Consider the following 20,895-nt stretch of genomic DNA (forward strand, 5'->3'; position numbering starts at 1 on the left):
GGAAATTCTGCCACAGAAATCCCTTCCCCAACCACTCGCAGCTGACAGTTCTCCTGCAGCACATCTCGCCACGCCCAGGCCCTAGGACGGGGCTGGGTTAGTGCCCTGGACCTGAAGTACTGCCCTTAGTAAGACATAAGCCTCTGAGGCCTTCGCAGTCAGGCATCTCCAGCCATGCTTAGCCTGGCTCCTCAGTGCCCCCCAAACAGCACCTCCATCCTCCCAGATCCCAGGGAGTCAGGACCCGGCCTCTTGGGGTCCTAATCTCCATGAGAGCAGGTGGGAAAGTCCATTCCCTGTCCTCTTAGGGCTCCCATTTCTGAGGGACTGGCCACCAGGCACAGCCTTGATGCTATCCAGTAGGTGCCGATGTTCCAGCTGAAGGGCCCTGGGCTGGGATTTCTTCATAGCACAGTGTGACCTTTCCAGAGCGTCCAGGCCCCCTGAGCCTGGTGGGCACCAGCAGCCCTGCTGGTCAGCTTGACTGGGGGGGCGGGAGGCACCCTGAAACATCAATGCAACAGCTCAGCTTCCTGTGCACACAGATCGTAAAGTTCCTTCTCCCCCATGGGAGGGGTGCCGCGCCACACCCGGCCCACCGCGCTCATGCCCACTCCCATCTTCCCACTCCTGGTGGCAGAAGAGCTGCCTGGCAGGCCCTGTGGAGGGGAGGGCAGGCAGCTCTGCCCCAGGAGCTGCGAGGAGACACCTGAAGCTGGGCCGTCCTTTATCTGGGAGCAGGCGGCTGCTGAATAATGAATTCAGACCGTCTGCGCTGCTAGGCTGCGCACGGGCGCACCACACACACACACGCACAGATGCACACACGCTGGGCTGACAACTTGGAGGGGTGGAGGTTGGCCGGGCTGTGAGTCTCTGGAAGGAGCGGCTGGGCTTGGTTGCCTTAATCTCTGTGGGCAGCATCGGAGGGGAGAGGAGGCGGTGTAGGAGAGGAGGGAGGCACGTGTGCCGAGTGCCTTCCATCCACAGAGCTCACTCCTTCCCCAGCTGCTCCTGCCTGGCGGTACCCAGGCTCCCGCACCAGCATGGCTCTGTTCGTCCACCTCAAGACGGTCTCCGAGCTGCGGGGCAGGGGCGACCGGATCGCCAAAGTGACTTTCCGAGGTAGGGACTCTCCAGTCTTATGGGGACCCCAGCTCCGGGCTGACGGGATAGGGCAGGGAGGGGAGGATGGATTGGAAAAGTTCTAGAAGGTTGGTGCGATGAGGCTTCTCACAGGCAGCCATCTGCCCCTGGCCTGACTAACCATTGTGATTTCTTGAAAATCAGGGTCCCCCACGTTTCCATGTCTGCATGTGTGTCTCTCCCTGCACTCGCCAATGTGCCAACCAGAGGGTTGTCCTCTGCCTGCAGGAGGTCCTGGGGAGGCAAAAGTGAGGACCCTACCCCAGGGCTCAGGAGAACCCAGGGCTGAGGGACCCAGCGCTGCGGAATCTCCCTGGGCCCCCTCCTCCTCTCCCTCTCCCACCTGCAGGTTGATTTCCTTGGGCACAGAGTCGGGGTGTGGTGTACAGCCTGGAAGACCCGGGGGGCTCCTAGGAACCAGCATGATGGGGATACTGTTGGCTTCTCGCAGGTCTGTCTGTGGTCAGGGATCCTATGAGCCCCACCAGCCTCCCTCTCTGTCGGTTCTCTTCCTAGCCTCCTTCCCTCTCACACATCCAGTGACCATTTACTATGATCTCTGTGCCAAGGCCAGGGGCTGGGCATGACCCAGACCCTGACCTCAATAAGCCCACATCCACTGGGACAGGAGGACCAGCGGGCAGACAATAGGGACAAGTGTGTGATACGATGACGATGGGGATGAGTGTAGGGTGCAAGCTACAGAAGCAGCACCCTGACCCAGGCTGGAGGCAGGGTGGTCAGGGAAGGCTTCCAGGAGGAGGTGACACCTCAGCTGAAACCCAAGGGAACAGCAGAAAGGAGCAAGGTGAAGAGGTAAGAACAGAGCAGACAGAGGGGACAGGATGCCCAAGAACAGGAGAGGAGCTGGGACACGGGAACATAAGCCTGGATCCCAGGGCAGGTGCGAGCTGAGGCAGGAGAGACAGGTAGCGCCGAGGAGGTAAGACTGCCTTCACCCTGGGGAAGGTGGGCAGCCCCTGAAGGTTTCAGCAGGGAAAGACAAGGCCAGGCTTCCCTCTGCTTTTTACCCACGCACCTCTGCCTCTGCCTCTGCCTCTGCCTGGCCACAGCCTAGCCCCCTGGGCCAGGGGCATGTCTGGCAGCCTTTGACCAAAGGCCAGGGTGCTCCTCACTAGACATGGCCCTTTCTCCCCACAGAAGTGTCTGAGGGTGGCGGGGGGGGGGGCGGGGTGGGAGAGTAGGGGAGGAGCTGAGAGAACCCACCAGATTAAAGAGCAAAGTGAGCATCAGGGCCCAGGCTGGACACACATCTGCACCTGCGTCAGGAGGGAGAGGTGAGACCATGGGGCAGCCCTCTCAGGACCTCTCCAGCAGCTACCGTCAGGCCAGCTCTGGGCACGAGGCCCTGGGTTATCCACACTGTGGCCTGTTGTGCGTAGGGACAGGCAGAGGTGGAGGGGATCGCAGTGTGCGTGCAAGCAGGAGGGAGAGGAATGGGGGCTCGGCTGCCTGTTGCTTCCCACACCCGCCCAGACTGCTTTCTCTGCAGCACCCTGGCTCTCCGCGTGCCACCTGCCAGCTCGTGCTGCCTTAGAAAAAGCAAGTGTGTCCTTCCATCTGTGACACGTGTCCCCGTGGTGGGAAGATAGCACGGTATCTGGGTCCTTAGCTACAGGTCGCCGTGTTGTTGCTGCCATGACAGAACAGTCCCAGGCTGCACAAACCAGTCCCCTTTGCAGGCAGAAAAACCAAGGTGTAAAGAGATCTGTATGGCCTTAGTGGAGGGACCGAAGCACAGTGGCCCCAGTTCACAAAACCTCATCCCAGCCCTGGCTGCTCCACCCTGAAAGCCTCTTTATCCCCTCCTGGTGAACTGGGGTTAAGCACCTTGTCTATCGGATGCCCACCTTTTTCCTTGGGCAGTGGGGCTAGTCCTCTAGCCTCAGTGGACCACACAGGAATTAGCCTATTTGCAACTCATGCCCTCTGGACTGAGTGGAGAAATCCACTTCCAGGCTCTGCATCTGCAGCACGTGACCGTAGGCAGAGCCCCTGGGGAGGGGGTTGGACAGCAGGAACAGGCAGATGGCAAGCAGGTTTCCAGAAAGAGTCCTTTGCAAGAACCAGAGATGCCCCAGCCATTCACCTGCTGCTGCCAGCAGTTGACAACTATAGATGCCCCAAAAGACCAACACTAACTACAATTCAGAGGGAACGGACTCACCCTAGAATGTTCCACAGTGTCTCCTGCACACACAACCACTGGTGTCCAAGCAAGTACCCTGCAGGGAGAAACGAGAAGCCAGTGGACGGTCAGAGGGAGATGCTGGCCCTGAGCTCCCCAGATCCCTTGAGTGAAGCTCAATGCCAGGTGGGGTGAGGGAGCACCAGGTGAGTTACTCGTGGCCCAGGTAGACCAGATCAACTGGTTGAAATAAAGCTTGACTTTCTGTGCTGCACGACACAGGACACTTAGGAAAGAGCCCTATGGGGTTGTGGTAGAGAAATCTGTAGATATGGGGTCAAAAGCCCTGGGTCCTACCTGGGTTCTTCCACTTACTTCACCTCTCTGACCCTCAGTTTACTCACCAGTAAAATGGGTACAATGATAACATTCACTTCATCAGGTTGCTTCAGTGAAAAAAATAGGTATGAAAGAGTTTTAAGGAAAGAGCATTTAAATGACCGATGTGTTTGTGAGACAACGGTTTCACTTCTACTTGGGGCAGCTGCTGGCTTCTGAGTCATCATCTCTCCAGCCCAGCTTCCTTCTGTCAGCCAGGAGTGAGGGGAGAGGGCAGCGTGCGAGATATAAAGCGGGGAGGAGGGCACGCCTGAGGGGTTCCCGACCTGTGCCAGGAGGAGGCAAATTGGCCTGGCCTCTGCTCTGTAGGGACCCCCTGCTAAGATGTTCCACAGGAACCCAGGCCTGGGGCAGACCACCCCTGAGGCCCCTGTTCCCATGTGGGCTGGGCATGCTCCAGCTTTGTCCCCGGCCACCCCTCTTTTCCCTGCCATCCCAGGTCAGCCGGCCACCTGCCCTTCGGCTCAGCACACACCAGCCAGCTCCATCTGTAGCTCTTAGGTCTTACTGTGCCAGCAGCCCCTCTTAACCTGGTCCTGCCCTCATTCGTTTGTTCACTGAAATGTGCTGATATCTGTGGACAGGCCTGGAACCCTCAGGGGGAAGAAGACACAGCCCCTAACCTGCAGGAGTCACAGTCCATTGAGTCAGACAGGAGACACCAGAAGTCCTGGACCCCAGGCCCCGTCATGCAAGCGGACCACAGGGCCTCGGGGCCTCCGCTTCCCATAAGCAAGATGGAGACCGTAAGCAAGTCCTCATTTAACGCAGAGGGCCGCAGCCAGAATCAGGAGTGGGCTGTCTGGGAAGGGGCCATCTTGCCTGCAGGTCACCACTCAGAGGGAGGAAGTGTTAGCTTAAGCTGTCCTTTTTCAACTCCTGAAATAATTCCCAGCATGCATCATAGAGCCACGGAAGGCAGAGTGGGAAGGGCCTCTAAGATCTTCTAGTCCAACCTTCTGCCCAGGTCTCAGCCCCAACCAAGCCCCCAGGCATGGGTTCCTGGGCTGTCAGGGAACCAAGTGACAGACTGTCTGGGGCCAGCCTGCTAATCTTCCTTTACTCTCCATCCCTGAGTTTTCTTGCCAAGATACCAACTTTGGGGACTCGATGGATAAGATGGGTGATCTCTGGAGGCTGGCTCTGATCTCCACATAATTCGCCTGACCTGGTAATTGGCAAAGAGGTTTGCTTTATGAAGGCTCCCCCCTTGGCCCAGCTGACTTTTCCTCTTTGTTCCCTCCCCACACCACCCACTGGGTTCCCACTACACTGAACTTCCTGCCATTCCCCCAAAGATGCCAAGTCTTCTATACCTCCAAGCCTCGAGCTGTCATATTTCTTCTGCCGTCTCCACCTTGAGAACTCCCGTTAATTCTGTGCACCCTTCAAGGCCCAGCGCAGCCGTCACCTCCTCTGTGGAGCCCTCGGCCTCCCTTGCAGTACTGTGTACACGCTCCTTCCACCCCTCAGCTAGGGCACTTTGTAGTTCAGAAACTGCCCCGGTTTGTATGCTGTACTAACCTCCAAGCACCTTCAAGACAGGCATCTGATCTTAGCTCTCCTAATTGAGCCCTGTGCTGAGCCCCGGGCCAAGTCATCCAAATGAACACGAAACGGCACGTCTTTGAGGTACTCACTCGTTAGTGGGTTTAAATCCTTCTTCCTCTGTGACAGTCACTCTTCGGCTCAGTGTTCCCAACTGTGAATGTCCCCACCCCCAGCTCTCTATCCAAAGGGGATCAGGAAGTGGAGGAATCAAGCATCCTGGCCCCGACTCCCTCCATTGACCTCCCAACCCGGGGGATCTTCCAGGGCCCCAGAGGGAGGCTGACTTCACCTTCTAGCAAATGTTGGGGAGTCCAGCTGTGGTCCTCAGGTCGGAAGCAAGAAAGGCTACACAGCTCCCCCGCCCCTCCCGCTTCACGGCACAGGCTCTTCCTGAGCGTTGCTGCCTAGAGCACAAGGTACAGGGTGGGGCTTAAAGGAACCGGGCTCTCACAGTCTGACAGGGCAGAGGAAATGTGCGCAGACCTCGTGGAGAGACACTGCCAGACACAGAGGGCCAAGGCGCACTTAGGGGCGGGGCGGAAACTGCAACACGTTCAGAGGATGGCGGCTTGCTCCCAGCTGCAGAGATCAGGGAAGGCTTCGTGAGAAGGCAGAGGAGGGGGCAGAGGAGACGGGGAGGAAGCCCTTAAGCTGGGTCTTGAATAGCTGCTCGCACACGTGGAGATGCAGAAGGAGGGGCGAGGAAGGGTTGCTGGTGGAGGCAAGGCCATTCTGGGTGAGGGACTGACGGGACCAGAGGCCAGAGGAGGGGAATGCCACTTAAATACGATGGCCAGGAAGCCGCTAGGTTTGGTTACAGCAGAGGCTGCAGGTAGTAGATGGAGGTTAGAGAGCCTGGAAAGGAGCGCACGGCCGGGTGGGTGACTGTGTGCTGGGAAGGGGTTGGGGCCCCCGCCTGGGCACTGAGGACAAGATTCCCCTACTCCTGGCTGCTGCAGGGACCACCTCAGCCTCCAAATTAGATTTATTTTCCCATTAAAATGGGGGAACTCTCCGCCTTGGTGAGAAATAGGATTTCTATCCGGAGACTTCTCTACCACCCCTGGTGAAGGAGGCAGAGTACCCCCTGTGTCCCAGCCCTGAGATGCTCCTGGGACGCCTGGACCTGCCTGTGCACTCCAGCCCCGCCCAGCACCTCCTCTCTGGGAGGATGTGGAGCGGGTGTTGCCCCAGTGAAGGTGGCAGATAGAGGGAACCCTTAGGACAGTTTCTGCAGTGAACAGCTGGCTGTGGACACAGCTCTGCGCTTTTGAGGGGCCCGAGGGATTTACGCCACATCCTCCACTCTTCCAAGCACTCCCTGGCCCCTCATCACAGGGGGAGTGGATCTTCTGTGCCTAAAGCCCTAGGAGGTAAATATCCTCTTCCCCCGGGGCCAGAGCAAGCGGCTGCAGACCTCGGAGAGCAGCAGAGTGTGCTGAATGTTCCCTAAGCTTCTCCTGCTTTGATGAGACAGATGTGTTTTCATGATATGGAAATGACCATGTAACTGTCTTCTGCTACAAATGGCCCTCAGCAAAAATGCTGCTGGAAGGCAGTGTGCTCAAGAACAGACCTGCAAATAATTTTCCTGAATTGCAAAGTCTTGGTTATCTTACCCACCTTTACTGATAACATAAAAGCTATATCCCTTCCACCTACTCCCATCCCTGGGTTTGATCTTTTTTTTTTATTACTAATTTTTTAGAATGGAAAATCTAAAATATATACTCCAGTAGGGAGACTAGTATAAACGCCCCCAAGTTCTCCCCATGCAGTCTTAACAGCTATCAACTCATGGCCAATCTTGTTTCATTTGTACCCCTTCCTACTCCCACCCCCCAAATAATTTGGAAGTAAATCCCAAACACCACACCATTTCCTCTGTAAATATTTAGTATATAGCTGTAAAAATCAAGGACTCAAAAAACAGAAAACCCCACATATTATATCCCTCCTAAAAAAGAAATAAATCCTTAATACTATCAAGTATTCAGTGATCAAGTTTCTGATTAACTCATTAATGTCATGAACTCTTTCCCAGTTCATTGAAAGCTATATTTTAATGTGTTTTGTAAGTCAAGTATTTAATCATTCATTCACTCCTTCATTCATCCAGGTAATAATATGCATCAAGGACCAGTTATGAGCTAAGTGCTATTCCAGGCAATGGGGTGACAGCAGTCAATGAGACAGACAAGGTCCCTGCCCTCAAGGGGAAGAGAGTCATTGCACAAGTCACTGTGAGTGGGATGAGTGTTCTGGAAAGAGAGGTACAGGTGCAAGGCAGCCTGAGGCAAGAGAAGCCCACTCAGACCAGGAGCTCCAGGAGCTGCCCTGAGCGGGTGAGTCAACGAGATGAAGTTGGAAAAGTGCGCAGGCCCAGAGAGGAGATCTTACTGAGCAGGGGATGGGCTGATATTTAAACACCCTTGAGAGAGGATAGCATTTTGGCAGAGACAAAACTCATGAAAGGCCCCGTTCCAGGCAGAGGGGCTACTATCAGTACAGATGTGATGGTGTGGAGCCGTGTCAAGGGCTTGGGGAACAGGGAGCGCTGGCAGGGCCTGGGGTAGGAATGGGGTGGAGGGGAGGCTGGGCTCAAACACAGAGGGTCTTCAGTGTCACACTCTGGAGTTTGAACTTTGCCTTGTAATTGAGTGGGAGTCACCAAAGCTCTTGGCAAGAGGATGGGGTGGGAAGATCCGATCTGGGGATGTAGAGGTCAGGACCTCAGGCCAGGAGCCCAGGGAGGGGCAGTGGCACAGGCAGAGGGTTGTGCCTCAAAAAGGGGGCTGTGGGTTTGAAGAGAAGGGGTGACATCCGTTCAGAGGAGGAGGCAGCCCTGGGATTGGGAGTCAGCAAGAAGGCAGGACGAGGGTGCCGCTGGATTTCCTACTTGAGTACCTGGGTGGACAGTGAGACCACCAGTGAGGCCGGGGAGCGTACAAGGAAGAGCGGGTTTGGGGGGGCGCAAAGAGGATGGGCCTGCCTGCAGCTCATTCTAGTGAGAGTGTCCCCCAGGAAGCCCGAAATTTGCCTCGGTACCCCGAGTACCCAGGAAAGTGGTTGGAATCCAGTGGTTTGGGAGTCCGGGTGGCAAGTGAAGACCTAGGAGAAGGCGAGGTATGCCTGGTTCTTACGGGGCTGCTCTGGGATCAAATGAAAAAGTTGATCTACATGAAAGGCTCTACAAACTGTAAAGTCCTGTAAAATGTAAGGATTATCCTAATGAGGGCCCCTCATGCTGCAGCCTTCTAGAAAGACAGAAAGAGAGTAGATTGTGACCCTGGGGATCCCATGGACCCAGGGATCTGGTGGGGGGCAGGAGTTCTCCCCACATTCTGCCAGACGTGGAGATGATAGGGTGAAAATCTCCTGGAGCCGTCACTTCCAGGGCAGGCACCTCACCAGGTTCCCTGGGACCAGCACAGTGCCTGGCACAGAACAAATCTGAAACAGAAGCAGCAGGAAGCAGCGCGGCCTGCGGGTGTGGCAGTTACAGCCAAGCAGTTAGCAGCGGGGGACCCTGCAGCCCCTGAGCCCGGCAGCACCCGGCAGTGATCTGTTTCTTCCACTGACGGCTCCAGAAAGGTCTCCTGAGACAGAGAATATCCCATGATCATTTTTACCTTTGGCCTCTTGTCTGCTTCCTACCTGGACTCATCCACCCCTGGGAGGCTGGCTCAACAGTCTTTGCTTCTGTTTTATTTTTCAAAACAGCAGGGCTCATCAACTTAGCTGCAAGTCAGTTTTCACTCGCTGGATTTTTCTGAAAAGCCAAGGTTTAAGATAAAGTCAGGACCGCAGTTTTAACAATATTTGTTTACCCCATTTAAGGATGTAAAAAGAGTCACACTCCCATCACGCTTCATTATATTCCCGGTGCCTGACATGCAGGAGGTACTCTGCACAGCTCATGGATCACTGAGACCACAAGCTCCTCCATCCATCACAGACGGGGAGAACCTAAGATGCAACAGCTGCTGAGAGTGTGGCTCGTGCTGTCCTAGGCTCGAGGGGAAACATCACACTCTCTCTCTGCCTCAGTGCCTGGGTCTGAAAGATGAGAAACAGAGTCATCAGTTAGTTACATGGCAAAATCATTTTGAGGCAGCACCTGGAAGGAAGTACAGGTTTGAGCTGAGCCAGAGAGATGGAGTTCATAATCCCTGCCCTGTCCCTGCCTCTCAGATGAATCCCTCACCTAAGCCTGAGTTTCTGCTGTGTCCCTGGGTGTTAACAGGGTGAGGGAAGGGGAAATGAGTGAGTGGAGGTAAGAAATGATATTTGAATAAGATTTGTGGAAAACAACAGATGAGAGATAGATGGGGCCTCCGTCTAGCTGAGAAGTGGGGAAAAGGAAGGGATAGCCTCCCCTGTGGGATGCCCAGTGACTCTGCAGAACCCAAATCTGGATCTGAGTTGCTGGTGATCTTTGGAGAGCACACTGTTTAAGGAACTTAAGGAATAGCTGTTTTCCTGGACAACTCTTTTTTAATTGAATTTCTTCGTTCTACTGTCCCATCAACTGTCATTATAAAATTGAAGAGTATGTGTTCCTGACAGGGGGAAAAAGTGTTATTACAAGAGAGAATCACAAACAACTAAACAATAAAATCATTAGGGACATAGAAGATTTGACAACATCATCAACCACATTGTCCTAATTGGCATTTCTAGAACATTTCACCCCCAAACTGAAAAATACACATTCTTCTCATATGCACATGGAACACTTATCAAGACAGACCATATGCTGGGTAATTAAACAAGTGTCAATACATTTCAAAAGACTGACATCTTACAGAGTATATTCTCTGACCCCACTGGAATTCAATTAGAAATGAATAACAATAAGAGATCTTTAAAAGCTCCAAATATTTGGAAATTAAACAATACTCTTCTAAATAACCTAAGGTCAAAGAGAAAACAAAAGCAAAATTATAAAACATTTCTAACTGGATGTTAATGAAAATACTACATATCAACATTTAGTTTTAAATACTTATAGCAGAAAAGAAAAATGCCTACAATCAATGATCTAGGTTTCTGCCTTAAGAAGCTGCTAAAAGAAAAGCAAAGTAGGGACTTCCCTGGTGGTGCAGTGGTTAAGAATCCACCTGCCATGCAGGGGACACAGGTTCAAGCCCTGGTCCAGGAAGATCCCACATGCCATGGAGCAACTAAGCCTGTGTGCCACAATTACTGAGGCTGCGCTCTAGAGCCCACGAGCCACAACTACTGAGCCCACGAGCCACAACTACTAATCCTGCGTGCCACGGCTACTGAAGCCCGCACGTCTAGAGTCCGTGCTTTGCAATGAGAGAAGCCACCGCGATGAAAAGCCTGCGCACTGCAACAAAGAAGTAGCACTTGCTCACCGCAACTAGAGAAAGCCCGTGCACAGCAACGAAGACCCAACGCAGCCAAAGAAAAAAAAAAGAAAAGAAAATTAAACCCAAATCCTAAAAACATTATGCTAAGTGTAATAAGCCAGGCACAAAAACCACATATCATATGATTCCATTTGTATGAAAAGGCCAGAGTAGAAAAATCGATAGAGACAGAAAATGGATTAGTTGTTGCCAGGGGCTGGAAGGAGAGAATAGGGAGTGACTGCTAATGAGTATGGGGCTTCATTTGAGGTGATGAAAATATTCTGGAATTAGTGATGATGGTTGCACAACCTTGTGAATATACTAAAACTCACTGAATCATACACTTTAAGTGGGTGAACTTTATGGTTTGTGAATTATGTTTCAATAAATAAAAATAAATACAATCTAAAATATTAAATCCAAGGATAATAAAAGGAAAGAAATAGAAAACAAACAACAGAGAAAACTAACAAAGCCAAAAGTTTTTTCTTTAAAAAAAAATTAATGAAATAGGTAAAGTGTAGCAAGACTGAACAAGAAAAAGCAAGAAAACACAAATTACCAATATCAGGACTGAAAGAGGGTATATTGTTACATTAAAAGGAAACTGAGGGAATATTATGAATAATTTTATATTTCTACAGCACAGGTGAAAGGAACGAATCCCTTGAAAAACAACTGACCAAAACTGACACAAAAAGAAATGGAAAACCTAAAGAACGCAGTATCTATTAAAGAAATCAAGTCTGTAATAACAATGATAATGATGATGATGATGGCGGTGGTGGTGGTGATAAACTGCTTTTCCGTAAAGAAAACTTCAGGTCTAGACAGCTTCACTGGTAAATTCTAGAAAATATTTAAGGGAGAGATAATGCTATCTTACACAAACTCTCAGAAAATGGAGAAGGAAGAACACTTCATAATTCATTTTATGATACCATAATCTGATAAAGACCTTATACAAAAAGAAAATTAGAGCCCAATATCCCTCATGAACAAAGATGTAAAAATCCTTACCAAAATATTAGTCAGTTGAGTAGCAATATATGAAAGGGGTAACACATCATGACAAGTGAGTTTTATCCCAGGAATGCAAGGTTAGTTTAAAATTGGAAAAATACTGACTGGCTAGAACTCCAGTGCAATGTTGTATAAAACATGAGGTGGGGGCTTCACTGGTGGCACAGTGGTTGAGAGTCCGCCTGCCAATGCAGGGGACACGGGTTTGTGCCCCGGTCCGGGAAGATCCCACATGCCGCGGAGCGACTGCGCCCGTGAGCCATGGCTGCTGAGCCTGCGCGTCCGGAGCCTGTTGCTCCGCAACGGGAGAGGCCACAACAGTGAGAGGCCCCCGTACCGCAAAAACAAACCAAAAAAACCCATAAAAACATGAGGTGGGAGTGGACAACCTTGCCTTGCTCATGATATAGATATATAAATGTCCAATAAACACATGAAAATGTGACCAACATCATTAGTCATCAGAGAAATGAAACTCAAAAACCAAAATGAAATACATCACATGCACTGAAATGTAAAAGTCTGACAATAACCAAATGTTGGTGAGGATACAGAACATTTCTTTTACATTGTGGATGGGATTGTAAAATAGTATAATCACTTTGGAAAAGTGTTTGACAGTTTCTTCTAAAGTTAAACATACACCTATGCTATGAGCCAGTGATTCTGCTTTTAGGTATTTCTCCAAAAGAAATGAAATGATAGGTCGACAAAAAAACTTTGGCAAGAATGTTCACAGCATCTTTACTTGCAACAGCCTGACAATGAAAGCAATCCCAAAAGTATGAACAAGAAAATGGATCAACAAGTTGCAGCGTATTCATACAACAGAAATTGCTCAACAATGCAATTAAATGAATTACTGATATATACAACCATGTAGATGAAACACAAAAGCATTACATTGACTTCAAGAAGCCAGATACACAAAAGTACATTCTGTATGATACCACCATTTACACGAAGTTTAAAATCAAGAGTTAGAAATCAGGGCTTCCCTGGTGGCACAGTGGTTGAGAGTCCCCTGCCGATGCAGGGAACACGGGTTCGTGCCCCAGTCTGGGAAGATCCCACATGCCGCGGAGCGACTAGGCCCGTGGGCCATGGCCGCTGAGCCTGCGCATCCGGAGCCTGTGCTCCGCAACGGGAGAGGCCACAACAGTGAGAGGCCCACGTACCGCAAAAAAAAAAAAAAAAAAAGAGTTAGAAATCAGAGCAGTGGTTTACCTATGAGGGGTAGAGACTTATGGAAAGTGGGGGATGAGGGAACATCTTGAGGAATAGGAATGTTCTTTTTTTAAAGTTTTATTTATTTATTTATTTTTGGCTGCGTTGGGTCTTCTTTGCTGTGCGGGCTTTCTCTAGTTGCGGCGAGCAAGGGGCTACTCTTCGTTGTGGTGCACGAACTTCTCATTGCAGTGGCTTCTCTTGCCACAGAGCACAGGCTCTAGGTGCGGGGGCTTCAGTAGTTGTGACACATGGGCTCAGTAGTTGTGGCTCACAGGCTCTAGAGAGCAGGCTCAGTAGTTGTGGTGCACGGGCTTAGTTGCTCCGTGGCATGTGGGATCTTCCCGGACCAGGGCTTGAACCCGTGACCCTTGCATTGGCAGGAGGATTCTTAACCACTGCACCACCAGGGAAGCCCAGGAATGTTCTTGATTGACGTGTCTTGATAGTATGGTGATTACACAAGTACAGTATATGCATTTATCAAAACTCACTGGTTGTGCACTTAAGATCTGTGAATGTAAATTTTATCTGGTTAAAAGAAGAGCTAATCATACGTAAAATAACTAAACTTTGAAAAATATTATACAAGATGAGGGAGAAAATTGTTCCTGATTATACACTACTAAAAATAAGCTACAAAATGTGATCCGTACTGGAGGAAACCATTTTTATATTTAAGACACAACTTAAATGCCAAAAGAAAAACAGGACTCTTTAGTAGAATAACAGGCATCTTTCAGTTGGGTAATGAGCTATGTACCAGGTGTATAGCACTATCATATTCTCCATTTTATGGATGAGGAAACTAACACAGAGACCAGTTAACTTCTTCAAGAGCACAAGGCCAGCCAGTGATAGAGCTGGGCTTTGAACTCAGGCAGCCGGGCCCACAAGGCTTCACCACTGTCCCGTGGCCCCTCGTGCTTGTAAGGGGCTTGCTGCTTTACTCAGACTTTCACAGAAACAGTCTCTTGCTGACCCTCACAGTGGTTCCAGGATGTAGGCCCGTCCAGGGTAATTGCCGCCAGTTTAGAGATGATGACTCTGAGACCCCAGGGACTGAAGAGCCATCTCCAGGCCTCCCGGCCTCAGCCGCAGCATCAGGCCCCAAACCTGAGTGAGCCAGGCTTTTCTTCTGCACACAGGGATGCCGGGGCCCTGCTTCCCCACACTTGTGGGGGTAACTGGCCTTCGAAAAGGAACAGGCTGTTTGGAACTGGGGGGGAATGAAAACTGCAGGGCCACCCTCCTGAGGTGCTGTGGAGGAACAGGGGGAGAGCAGATGCTGGGGACGTCACAGCACTGCAGCAGGGAACGGGTGATTACCGGGCCACCCTCCATACAGGCCACCCCCGGCACTGCAGACAGTGACGTCTGGCTAATGGTAAATAACGCAAAGAAATAATAGCGACGGGTCTGAGTCACAAGCAGGGTGCTCTGCGCCATTTCTCAGCTCACACTAGGAAAAGAGTAATGTCAGGTACTGATACAGCCCAGAGGGCTAGGTCCTGGGCAAGGCCATCATGTCCCTGAAGCTTGTCCTCAGGACACTGTCTTTCCCCGTAATGGTCCACTCCCCCCACCCTGTGCCCTCTTAGGACCCCCCAGTCCAGGTCTTCCTTCGGGGGGCTGCTCCCCGAGGGGAGGCACTTTTCATTCTTCCCTTCACCATCAGAACACACTTGTCCTGTGTCCCACTCCTTCCAGGCTCCATTCTCTGCTTCATCCTTTCAAACCTTTGCTCACACCTTTCGCTGCCTGATGTCCCGTCATCTCTCTCTCTTCCCCGCCAGTGTCTCTGCATTTCTAGATTCCATCCGAACTGCCAGTGTAAATGCCCATGGCTCTATAACACCTTCTTTGATCTGCTAAGTTGAGGTCACTTCTCTTTTTCCTGTGTTCTCAATTTATTTATACTTGTTCTGCATGCCAAAGACCAAATTTTGCCTTATGTACTAGCCTTTTACATGCCTGACCTGTCCCCCTTCTGGATCATAATAAGATTCTTCAGGCAGCGTCCCAATTCTAATTATCTTTGTACAACGGCTGGCCCACCATCCTCCACGGCCAAATGGCTGTGCTGACCCAGCAGGAATAGAAGACCCTCATGTGTGGGAATGAACGAATGCACACCGGCTCACAGCCCAGTCCCTATACACCTGCCAGTTCTCAAGGTCTGGCTCTAGCAAGGTAAACCGTCTGGAAGAGAGAGCTGTTTGGTGCAGATGGGGACGTTTTGTACCCTTAAGTCACATCACATGAAAGCTAGCACTCCATCCTGCCTTATGAGACGAGAACATCGTTTAGGGGAGTAGTAGCCATATGGATACTGTAAAATGGCAAACAACATACAACTGACTTCGATTAAGCTTTGGACTTGTGGACCCCTCCATTTGGGTATATCTGATGTCATGGCACTTATTACAGCGTGATCACAGAGTCTGCTATTCAAACTCCATTTATCGACTCAAGGAGGACTTTATTTCAGACCAGAGAGCTCAGCTATCCCATGAGCCTCTGAAGGAACGAAGGATGCTGTTCAATTTTCCCCACTTAATCTCCTGCTCAGTCTATCCACAAAAGCCTCTCCACAGCAGGGAACAGGCTATTTCCTTTCTCTCAAGACTTATTCTCAATCTCAGTGGCAACAAAGGTGATTGGATATTGGGATTTTAAACGGTTTTGTCTGAAAGTCATTTAATATGGAACTGAAATGTCAACAAGACTGGTATTGAGTAGAGTAGATGTTAAGTGGAAACGAACTTGAAACGAGAGATGGGGTGAGTAATCCCCACTGATAACTTGGAAGGGGTGACAGAGGTCCCCTGGCTCTGCCCTAATGAATAGAAAAGGACCACTGGAATTATCCCTGTCACTGTTTGTACAAATCCTCCTAATAAGTGGCTGTCCAAAAATGCTTAAGGACATTCTGTTTTCTTAATAAGTTGTCCTTTCCACCGTTCTGTGCCATTGATTTGATTTTTTTTTTTCAGCAAACTTTTTTTTTTAATATCTAGAGGCAAAATTAGGTCATCCTGTCTGACAATATTCACCACATTTAAATCCCCGGGGCCTGAGGCAATTAGGTTTTACTGCTTTCCAGAACAGAGCCCTGATGTATAAATTTTGCAATGGCTGATTTCACAGTATTTTACATCTTTTCCAACAAGGCTGTAGGAAATACACAAGCAGGGGAAGGTTTGAGCTCCAGTGGCTTCATGCATATTTGAACCCTGTAATACCATCTTGGACTGTCCCTCCCTCCCTCCCCTCCGGCTGGGTTGCTCAGTTTCACTCCGGGAAACGCTTGAACACAGCCATATCCAGGCTCATTACCGTTTTCCAGGATGAAAGGGCCTTTGATTATTCAGGCTTTCCTTGGGGAAGCCTCAGTGCACAGATATGCTCACCTGATTCTCAATTTGTATTGCATGTTGCCTGTGGGGAAAATTAGAAGAGGCTCAGGCACCATCCCTCATGCTTTCCTCTCCTCCCCTGGCTGCCTCGGATTTGTCGTTGAGATTTTTCTTTTTAGTTTTTTGTTTTGTTTTGTTTTGTCCCTGGCTAGTGCTAAAGAATCTTTCTTTCCCATCTGTCTACTCCACATCTGTTTTCTGTGTCTCTAGCTTTCGCTTTATAGCTTCTTCCTCATTATCTTGGTTGCAACCCCTCCCCATGTGCCCCCATCCTCCAAATACACACACACACACACACACACACACACTCTCTCTCTCTCTCTCTCTCTCTCTCTCTCTCTCTCTCTCTCTCTCACACACACACCCTTCCTCAGACCATCCACCTGACTCTGGCATCAAACCCCTGGCCACCTCCTTGTCAGCTTCATACTGAACTAGGACTTGCTTCTAAATTCTAAAACCCAGACAAGCCCTGGATATCCCTGCACCAACCCTCTTATTATACAGGTGAGGCCACCAAGGCCAGAGGAGAGAAGTGGTTCCCAGGGGGATGGAGCCCCATCACCAAGGAGCATCAGAGGGGACTCACTCCAATGCCTCCCTGGCCAGGCGCTGGTCCTGACAGATCTCCCGGTGTTTCCAGGGGGAGAAGAGCACATCGTACTCCCCCACCCCTCTCCTGGGTCCCTAGCCTGCCCTCCGGTGACAACCCAAACTAACCCTCAGAATGAGACTGGGTTCAACCTGGAGGTAGCCCTTCAGTGAATGGTCCATTGGTTTAGGCTGGTGGGGATTTTTAAAAGCATTCTTTTTTCAATTACAAAAGTGAAAATGAAAAATGTCGAACTCAAGTGTATACAATAAGAAAACAAAGCATGCTGCTTTCAGTATCTTCTCACTCGCCCTGTCCACTGATAACCACTCTTCTAAATGGTTTGAGACCTTTGGCCGTTCATATATAAAAGAATTGAATTGGGAGCTATGAAATGAACAGCTTGCTGTCCAGGGAGTTCTGACTATAATTTCCTCTTTTCCCCACCAGGGCAATCCTTCTACTCCCGGGTCCTGGAGAACTGTGAGGATGTGGCTGACTTCTCAGAGGTAGGATGCCCTTGGGGCAGCACAAGCCCAGAGGGGAACCAGCAACTCCCCGCCTGCTGGGGGTGTGCTGCTCCCACACCCTGGGGGGAAGCCTGCCCAGAGCTCCTTGCTTCCTGGGAGGAGGCAGTGGTGGGAGCTGGGGAGGAGGCTTCCTGTCCCCTCCACCCAGGACCCCTCTCGGGGACCTCTGTAGAGGAGAGCCCCGTGCAGAGCGTCTGGCACAGAGAAGGGCCAGCGGGGCCCATCCAACAGGCCTGGAGGGGCTTCCCTGTTCCCTGGGCACATGGAGGGCCAGGCTAACCCACCTTCCAACAAATACAGTCACACACGGACCTCACCCCTTCCTCTCCAAGAGCTAGTGGGCTACCTCTTCCACTGTGGCTCCGCAGGAAGCTTTTCTGTTCTTTCGAACCTCAGGCTCAGAGGGTTGAGAAAATCATTTGCCTCCGTTCATGGCACGTTGTCTCATTGGTCCCTACAAGGTCCCCTCTCGTTTTTCAGTGTGTAGGTAGGGATGGACGGATGCACGCATTCTCTTTTATCTCCATATTCTTTCCCTCCATATACAACCATTCTAATGTGTTTAACGTGTGTATCTTTTGATTTCCCGTGTGTTCTTACAAAATTGGTATTGTTATCTCATAAGCGTATAATTTATATTTACCTGCATGGTGTCATGTGAAATATTTCCTTTTGTTTCAGTGAGCACCATTTTTAAATTCCGTCCATTGCTATGCTAATCTGCTGTTTCTACAGTACTCCATGGGACACATCCAACACACATTATGTTGACCAGCCATCCTGGGACTTGCCTGAGATTTAGGGGGTTCCTGGGACACAGATTTTCAGGGCTAAAAGCAGAAAAGTCATGGTCAACCCAGGGTGAGTTAATCACCCTACTCATCTCGCCTGTGCATCCACCCCCCATGAGGAACTCCTAGCTTGCCTCCAACTCCCCACCCCCAGAGATGCTATGGATATTCTTATGCATATGCCCCTTGGGCTTGTGTAAGTATTTCTCTGGGATATACGCCAGGGCCAGGAATTGCTAGCTCATAGGCTATGCATACACTTAATTTGACCCAGGACTGTCATGGTTGACACTAGCAGTGCCTGTTTTCCACATCCTCATGTACACCTGGTGTTATACAGCTCTCTGATTCTCATCAGGCTAACAATGATACCTCATTGTTGTTTTAAAGATACATTTAAAGGTTCCTCTTCTTTAAATTGCCTGTCCATATTCTTGGCCCTTTTTTCCTATTGTTATAGCTGTCTTTTCTTATTGATTTGCAAGAGCTCTTTGTATGTTCTAGATACCCACTCCTTGTTGGTTTAAGATATTGAAATATCCTCTCCCAGTCTACCATCTATCTATTAACTTTGTCCCTGGTGCCCCTCATTGACTAGAAATTCTTAATCCTGGCGTGTTTCCAAGTTTTGTTGAAGAAGTCTATATACTCTTCTTGGTTACAAATATATTTTCCTACATTTTCTGATTTTATAGTTGTATCTTTTATCTTGTATGTGCTTTTTGATAGGGGTCCAGTTTTATTTTTCTCTATAAAGGGAACCATTTTTCCTAACATCAGCTTGCAAAGCAAGCAATCATCTCTTCCATTTATTGTATGTTAAAGTCTATGTGAGTCTTCTATTCTATTCCTTTAGTCTATCTGTCTGTTCTTGAACTTTACCACACTGTGTTAATTAATATGGCTTTTTAAAAATGTCTTAATATCTGATGAGGCAAGTTCTTTACTCTTTTTTTTTTGAAGTTGGCCTATTTGTGGATCTTTCTTCTCCCAGATAAATTTTAAAGTAAGTTTATTAAGTCCTTCCAAAAACCAAATAAATTTTGATTGAATTTAAAAATTAACTTAGGGGCTTCCCTGGTGGTGCAGTGGTTGAGCGTCCGCCTGCCGTTGCAGCGGACACGGGTTTGTGCCCCGGTCCGGGAAGATCCCACATGCCGCGGAGTGGCTGGGCCCATGAGCCATGGCCACTGAGCCTGTGCTTCCGGAGCCTGTGCTCCACAATGGGAGAGGCCACAACAGTGAGAGGCCCACGTACTGCAAAAAAAAAAAAAAAAATTAACTTAGGAAGATATCATTTTCTTCATAATATGAAATCATCTATTCCATCCTTTACTAGGATTTTAAAGTTTTCTACATAGAAGTCTTATGTATTCTTGATATTTCCTAGATGCTTTATGGTTTTGTTACTATCATGAATGGTATCTTATTACATTTTTTAGTTGATTATTGCTGGCATAGAGAAATGCTTTCCTTTCCTTTTTAAGTCCCTCTTTTATCTGGCAAACTTGCTGAACTTGATATTGATCCTCTTATTCATTTTAATAGTTTATCTATTGATTCTATGTTTTTATGTATGTGATAATATTATCTACAAAAAGAAATGTTTTATCTCTTCCTTTCCAATCCTATTTCCTTACTTCATTATCATTCCATAGGGTATTGGCTGTGATCTCTAGTTCTATGTTAAACAGCAATGGTTTTGGTGGGTGTCCTTTCTGCCTTCTCCATATTAAAGAGAATAAATGCATCTAAAGTTTTGTCATCAAAAATAATTGCTGGAATAGGATTTTACTACGTAACTTTGTTTACTAGTTTACTAAGTGTTTTTATTATAAAAGGTTGTTGAACTTTATCAAAAACTTTTTCTGCACCAATTGAGACAACTATAACATATTCCTTTAGTATATTTCATAGCGTATTATTTTTAATACACAGATTCAATTGGCAAATAATTTTATTTAAGATTTTTGCCGCTATGTTCATAAAATTTTCATAATTCAATAATACATAAAATTTTCTGGAACTATACGCATAAGATAGAAATTTACCTTGACATTTTGGAAGAATCAAATGTAAAAACATGTAAGTCTGGACAGTTTGGGGAGGGGAGTTCTTTGACTTCCTTTTCACTTTCTGTTTGTCTTCTTGAACCAATTTTGGATTTTTACATTTTTCTAGGCATTTTTACATTTCATCTGGGTTTTCAAATTTATTAGTGCACATTTGATCATACTGTTTTAAGATTGTTTTGAAATCTTTTCTGTGCCTAAAGTTATTTTCCCCTTTTTATTCCATATTTCATTTATTTGTATCTTCTCTCTGTTTTTCTTGGTCAGTCTTGTTAAAGATTTGTTTATCTTATTAGTCTTTGTAAAGAACCAGCTTTTGGCTTCATTACTCTCCCCTGTTGTGGCTCTCCATTTCATTGATTTCTGCCCTTTTCTTAATTATTTCCATTCTGTCTGTTTATTTTATTCTACTCTATGGTTCTTTTCCTAACTTCTTGAGTGCTAAGCCTATTATTATTATTATTATTATTTTTGCTGTACACGGGCCTCTCACTGTTGTGGCCTCTCCCATTGCGGAGCACAGGCTCTGGACGCGCAGGCTCAGCGGCCATGGCTCACGGGCCCAGCCGCTCTGCGTAAGCCTATTATTTTTAACTTTTCTTGTTTCTTAATAAA

General features: G+C 48.7%; 1 protein-coding gene across 1 annotated transcript in view; it reads left to right on the forward strand.

Annotated features, from left to right (window-relative positions):
- The first annotated feature begins 878 nt into the window (after window positions 1-878).
- The window catches only part of OTOF (otoferlin), a 90,729-nt gene continuing 70,712 nt past the window's right edge, over window positions 879-20,895 (forward strand). The window contains exons 1-2 of the mRNA XM_067703498.1: window positions 879-1,125; window positions 17,338-17,396. Of these exons, the coding sequence (XP_067559599.1) occupies window positions 1,047-1,125; window positions 17,338-17,396 (138 nt within the window). The 5' untranslated portion in view covers window positions 879-1,046. The remainder of the gene's footprint in view (window positions 1,126-17,337; window positions 17,397-20,895) is intronic.

This window comes from Pseudorca crassidens, chromosome 14, assembly GCF_039906515.1.
Source record: "Pseudorca crassidens isolate mPseCra1 chromosome 14, mPseCra1.hap1, whole genome shotgun sequence".
Lineage (NCBI taxonomy): Eukaryota > Metazoa > Chordata > Mammalia > Artiodactyla > Delphinidae > Pseudorca > Pseudorca crassidens.